Source organism: Pteropus vampyrus, unplaced genomic scaffold (assembly GCF_000151845.1).
Source record: "Pteropus vampyrus isolate Shadow unplaced genomic scaffold, Pvam_2.0 Scaffold3, whole genome shotgun sequence".
Classification (NCBI taxonomy): Eukaryota; Metazoa; Chordata; class Mammalia; order Chiroptera; family Pteropodidae; genus Pteropus; species Pteropus vampyrus.
In genome coordinates, this window is record NW_011888784.1 from 22,153,256 (window position 1) to 22,159,795 (window position 6,540).

At 32.2% G+C, this 6,540-nt stretch overlaps 1 protein-coding gene across 6 annotated transcripts in view; it reads left to right on the forward strand.

The window, feature by feature from the left end:
* UBE2D1 (ubiquitin conjugating enzyme E2 D1) overlaps window positions 1–1,229 on the forward strand; it is a 28,535-nt gene extending 27,306 nt beyond the window's left edge. For 3 of the 6 annotated variants that reach the window (XM_023531888.1, XM_023531874.1, XM_023531892.1), the window contains one exon: window positions 342–1,229. In XM_023531888.1, the coding sequence (XP_023387656.1) occupies window positions 342–453 (112 nt within the window). In that variant the 3' untranslated portion in view covers window positions 454–1,229. The remainder of the gene's footprint in view (window positions 1–341) is intronic. The other 3 variants (XM_011362137.2, XM_011362145.2, XM_011362133.2) reach the window with 2 other exon arrangements.
* The last annotated feature ends 5,311 nt before the right edge of the window (window positions 1,230–6,540 follow it).

Below are 6,540 nucleotides of genomic sequence, written 5' to 3' on the forward strand. Positions count from 1 at the left end.
CCCCCAAACTGACCTAGTTTTTAGGCTACTTCATCTTTCTGGTACCAGCAGTTCATTTGCAATTTACAAATAATGCCCATTGTCTTTTACAGATTTTTGTTAGAAATTGCTTTTTTCATTTTATTGTTTATAATTTAGATGTGTTTTCGTGTAGATTGTAGAGAAATCCATCAGTTAAAAAAAAATCACTTATGTGTTCTGTTTTATTAATGCATAAGCCTAAGTCACATTGACCCAATAAATGGTATATGTATGATTATTGCAATGAAGTTTAAGAAGGTAGAGTATACAGTTTTATACAGATAGATCTTCTAAAAGATTCAATTTGTATGTTTTTACTGTATCCCTTTTGTATGCCTACAGATACAACAGACACGCAAGAGAATGGACTCAGAAATATGCAATGTAAAATCTAAAAAATTTTCATATATACCAGAGTACTGTAAAATCTAGGTTTTTTCAATATTAGCAGTAAATTGAGCACTGTTTACTGTTTCATTGTACCATGAAATCCTTTGATTTTACCCATTTTAAATGTATTTCTGAAGCAAGACAAAACAAACTCCAAAAATACCCTTAAGACTGTGATGAGAGCATTAATCATTTTGTATGCATTGAGAAAGACATTTGTTATGGTTTTTAAGATCCTTGGACATCTGCATCTTCAGCTACAAGATCTACAATGCATCTGAAAAGCAACCAAATTATTTTTTGCTGAAACTAGATGTTTTTACATGAGAAATACTGTATGTGTTGTCTGTGTTGTCAGTTTTATAAATCTGTATTCAGATTTCATTCTTTGTTAGCTCACTTTATAATTTGTATTTTTTTACTGTATAGACTAAATATATTCTATTTACATGTATGTCAAGTCATTACCTTTTTCCTGTGAACAGTATTGAAAACCCCGACAGCTGATAATTAAATGAATTAACTGTCTGTCTCCCTTAGGGTATTCTGTAGATCGATTGCAGATTTCTTAAACCTAAATGATCTTTACACTGTAATTCTCAGTATACTGATTATGGAGAAACACTTGTTTTGATTTTGTTATACTTGACTTAACTTTATTGCAATGTGAATTAATTGCACTGCTAAGTAGGAGACGTATAACTTTTATTTGTTGCTATTCACATTTGAATTTTTTTCTGTATAGGCAATATTATAATGACACCTTTTACAGATCTTAATGTAGCTTTTTCCATATAAATAAAATGCTTTTTCTACTATTTGTCTTGATTACTTAAAGACTTAAAAAATTACTTTATAAGGATCAAAACTAAATTTTGCATGAAAAGTAATTCCAAATTCTGAATGAGGTCTGTTGATTTGGCTAATTAATCACCACTAATTACATAAATTTTATTGCTTTAGGTTTGTATCTGTTTACTGAATCAATCTGAAGGATGATATACATTGGTTCCTTGTTATAGAAGAGAATTTAGAATAAGTTAGGTTTTGTCTTGGATCACATTTAAAAATGGATCATTTACTAAAATACTGAGATGTGTATAAGGTAGTGTTGCCCACACTGAAGAAGAGTCTTTATAACCTGAAGAATAATTAGGTTAATTCATTAAAATGACACTCTAGATGTAACTGAAATTGTATTTCTTCATATTTAAAATCTAGGATTTCTAAACTAGAATTTTAGCGCCGTCACAGTTTGAAAAAGGACATCCATTTTTTACTATAGAAATTACAGAGCAAATTCTAAAATGACGCGTTCCTCTGTTTTTATAAATTGCCAGTGAAAAGTAATTTAAATAAGCAGGTTATCTTTGCAGATTTTAATGAAAGCTAGAAAGTTCTGATGTTTAAACTTGGGGAAAATATATCTCTAATTATTAGCATGCTTACCAAACTTGAGTGTCATTTTTAAGAAGGGTTATAGCTCTTTTGCTTATTGCAGTAGCTGTGTAAGTGTACAGGAATCTGTGATGGGTGTAGTCATTAGCAAATCGTTTAAATCACTTAAGTATTTTACTATGGTTCATTATTATTAAAGCACAAAATAACCCGTTGTTAGAAAATGTGATTTCATAAATGAATGTAAAATAAATGAATTGTGAAATGGATGTTTAAGAAAATATAGGTTTAAAAAGTAATTATATTAAGTGATGTCTTGAAACAGCCATATCATGAAAAACACTTCTTTACTAGCTATATTATTATAAGCTATATTTGCCCAGAATTTGAACACTTAACATCATTAGATTTTAGTATATTTTGATAGTGAAGGGTTTTGTTTCATGAATAGCTTTCACTTTTTTACAAACTTTCATTTGTGTGACATTTATTTTTTGAAATGTCTTTTTTTTTCTTTATTAAAGTTTTTGAAACTTGCCTAAATCTTGTTTGCCTTTGCTTATATCTGAATTGTACAGCCAGACTCCTAAGGAGCACAAGTTCTTAACTAAAATCTTCAGAGTTCATCGGTGGCATAAGGGATCAGTCAGATCACCATTTGGGTATGTTGTTTTTGCTTAATTCTAACCATGATTACATCAGTTGCCTTTTGTAATTGTAATTTCAAACCAAGAGCCTTCTTCAGTAGATTAACCAGTAGATTAATTTAAGGACCTTCTTCAGTAGATTAATTTAAAGACCTCCTTGGAGTGAGGGAAATGGATATTCTATTTTGGATATATAGGATCCTGCCTCTTGAAATCCTGGATGCTTTGAGATGTAGTTGAAAACCATATTAACATTGGATTTTGGACACTTATAACTGCCATATACAATAAATCAGTAATACGGATTGTAAGAGCAACTTCACCTTTATCCCGCAACTGTCTCAAAAGCCTGTGATTCCTGAAATACAAGCTTCCCACATGCCTGTGTAAATCATATACTATTGATCTTTGCTTTAAGTTATTTCCTCCACTATAAACTCTGTTAGGGAAAATTAAAAATGTACCTTGTAAATCAACCTCTTATAAATTTCAAAGGATCCAACGGTATTAGATAAACACACAAACACAGAGCCCAAGGGCAACCCTAAGAGTTAATACTCAAAAGGGTAACTTTTTAAAACTTAATACTACATATAATTTTTCATTTCTCTTATTACAGTGATGTTTATCTTTGTACATGATTCAGCCATTGATGTTTTTCAGAGTCCTGCTCTCTCAGTTCTATATTTTTAAATGGAAAGATTAGGGAAATTCATTTTTCTCTCGGATTAAAAGAGATTCTTCATCATGGAGCTGTATATATCATGTCTATTTATTGGTAGTCAATTTGAAATGGACTCAAAGTTCAGTCCAGTGAATGATTTAAAATTTGAGTTCTGCAGTAGAATCATTGGTCCTGTTACTAATTCTTATTAGGATCAGCCATGGAAAATGTGATTAATGCTTTAGCCATGGCCATATAAATAGAGCTTCAGGTATTCAAATTGTTGAATTCGGTCTGTTAAGATATAAAAGAGTACTGCTTTTTAAAAATGTTTTTAATAAAACAATGTAAAATCTGAATTTTAAAAGTTCAATTCTATCACTGTATCAACTGTAAACTAGGAGTTTCAAAAGTTTTCTTTAAAGCAGAAGTTCTCATTGCAATTTAGCAGCCCTAAAACGTAATGCAAGTTATTTGTGAAAGTTCTCATTTTTTTATAATACTCTTTTACTGTTCTAACAGTTGTATTATATAAGTAAGGCATCAGGTAGAGACACATCTAATTTCACTTGTAAAAATTCTTATACATAGTCATTGCTAGCTACTCTTTTTTTTGTACTGAGGTATCTGCAAACTCCTCTTAAACTGTAATTGATACGCTTTCACTAGGAGTTTTTTCAGTAGTGGTGAGAACAAAATTTGTGGATAGCTGATGTTTTTGGTTGTAGAAATAATTCATTATGCAGTGTCTTAGTGACAACCTAATAGTGTTATATTACTTTTTTGTCTTGTGTCACATTGAAATTTCTGCTGTTTGTTATGCATAAGAATGTGGTTTTAAATTATAAATGAATTGAACTATAATAAGAAGAGGGAATATTCACCTAAAAGTACGAGCATTTGGGAGTATTTTCGTATAAGATATATTTAGATACATTTCTTTAAACATTCTGACACTCTCTTAGGTTCTGTTGTAGAGGGAGGGAAATGCCTTTCTTACCTCAGGAGGAAGTTGCTTTTATTATGCTGGCACAAGGTCTGAACTATGCTTCCTTCATAATTTACTTGATTGTGTTAAGAGCTCTAGTGCAAAAGATCATTGTGAATTGTATATGAATCATTTTATTGCTAATTCAATAAACATATTGTGGGGAACAGTTGTGACACCACTTAACGTTATCACTTCTAATGCACTTAGCAGTTCCACGACCACCCGCACATTCAGTGTGTCAATAGAAGAATTCATAAGACTAAGCATATGGTCATAGTCGTAGCTAAGGTTTATTTTAGCAACACAGCAAAGATACACAGCTGAATGGGTCAGTAAGGGAAAAAGACAGATAGAGCAGAGTCTGGAGGAATCCACGTGCAGGCTTCCTGTGTTCATTCTGAATGGACCACACACTCTCCCTCCAGCAGTGAAATGCAATAACGTGGGTACAGTGTTTCTGCCCAGGAAAATGTGTTTGAAACATGAAGTCCAAGGGTTTTATTGGGGCATAAATCATGTAGGCACTCTTTGCCCTTCAAAATGCTCGTCTCCCAGAAGAAAAGCAGGTGTTCATCATAAATCACATTGTTTATTTAAAAAGTCTAGTCTGGTGAGCACAGCAGACACAATTTTATCACAGGGAAAGTTGCAAAAGCCAGCTTTCTAGATGCCAGCTGAGGGCCAACATGGGCAAGCCTTTCTAAAGATCAGATCTGCACCATTTCTTCAAAAGACTATTCCTGAATGGTCTTGGTACCCCTGTTGAAAATCAACTAACCATAGAGGTTTCTGGACTCTGTTCTATTGATCTATATGCCTTTGGCCAGTACCAAACTATATTGATTACTGTAGCTTTGTGATAACTTGAAATTGGGAAGTATGAGTCTTTCAACTTTATCCTTTTATAATACTGTTTCGACTATTCGTGTCCCTTGGGATCCCAAATGTATTTTAGGATCAATTTTTCCATTTATTCTGAGATTTTAATTGGGATTATATTAAATCCATAGAGCAATTTTGGTAAAATTGACATCTTTTATTCTGGTTATATATTGCTGAAGGACAAACCACCCCAAACTAAGTGGTATAAAAGAACAATCATTCTATTGTATGTTTATGGATTCTATTGGGTGAGGAATTGGGAAGGGGCACAGTAAGGATGACTGGTCTATGATGTGAAACTTAAGGCCTCCACTCAGGGTGACTTACATGGCTGGTGGCTAAAATCATTTGGAGGCTTCTTCACACAGATGTTGGTACCTAGACAATTATCTATTAGAGCATTTATTAAAGCCTATGTGGCTTGAGCTTCTCACAACATAGCAGCTCAGTTCCAAGTGGGGGCATCTGGAGAGCAAGTGTTCCAAGAGAATTAGGAGAAAGCTGCACGACCTTTTAATGATCTGTACTTTGAGATAACATAATGTCACTTCTATAGTTTATTGGTCGAAGCAGTCATAAACCCTCTTAAATTCAAGGGAAGGGGACATAGATCTTTTCATGAAAAAGAATTTGAGGTCACATCTTATTGAGTCTTCCATGTATGTATATATGTATGTGTATATATACACACACACGTACATACATACATATCATTCAATGTATTTAGGTTGTTTTTTATTTCTAACTGCTCAGTCACTTTGTAGTTTTCTGTGTTGAGTTCTTACACACATTTTTCATTGGATTTATTCCTAAGTATCTACCTTTTTACACCTATTAAAAAAGTTCCTTTTCATTTCATTTTCTATTTGTGTGTTCTTGCTGTACTGAAAACTATAATTTTCACCTGTATCCTGCAACCTTGCTATATTCATTTTTCAAAAGTTTGTAGAATTTTAAAGTTTTCTGCACTTATATGGTACCTGCAGATAGTGATAATTTCTTCATTTCCGATCTATATTCCTCTTATTTTTCTCTCCTTGTTGCATTAGCTATGACCTCCAGTATCATGTTGAATAAAAATAATGATAGCAAGCATCCTTGATTTCTGAGAGGAAGCTTTATTATTTCAATATTAAGTATGGTGTTTGTTTCATATTACTAAGTTCCCTTCTATTTTTAATTTTATTGAGCAGTTTTATAACTGTTGAGTTACATGTTGTTTTATTGAATGCTTTTTCTACATCTATCAAGATTGTTGTGATTTTTATACTTTTTCTCTGTTAATGTATGAATTACATTAACTGATGTTCAAATGTTAAATTATATTTATATTTCTGGACTAAAACTCACTCGAGATGTATTATCCTCTTTGATCTCTGGATTCTTTTTGCTCTTTTTTTTTTTTTTTTTGAGGATTTTTGTATTTGTGTTCATGAGAGAAGTTGGTCAGTAATTTCTTTTCTTGAATATCTTTGTCGCTGATACCTTTAAGTATGTTGACCTCATAAAAAGAGTTGGGCAGTATTCCCTCTTTATATTCTGGAAGA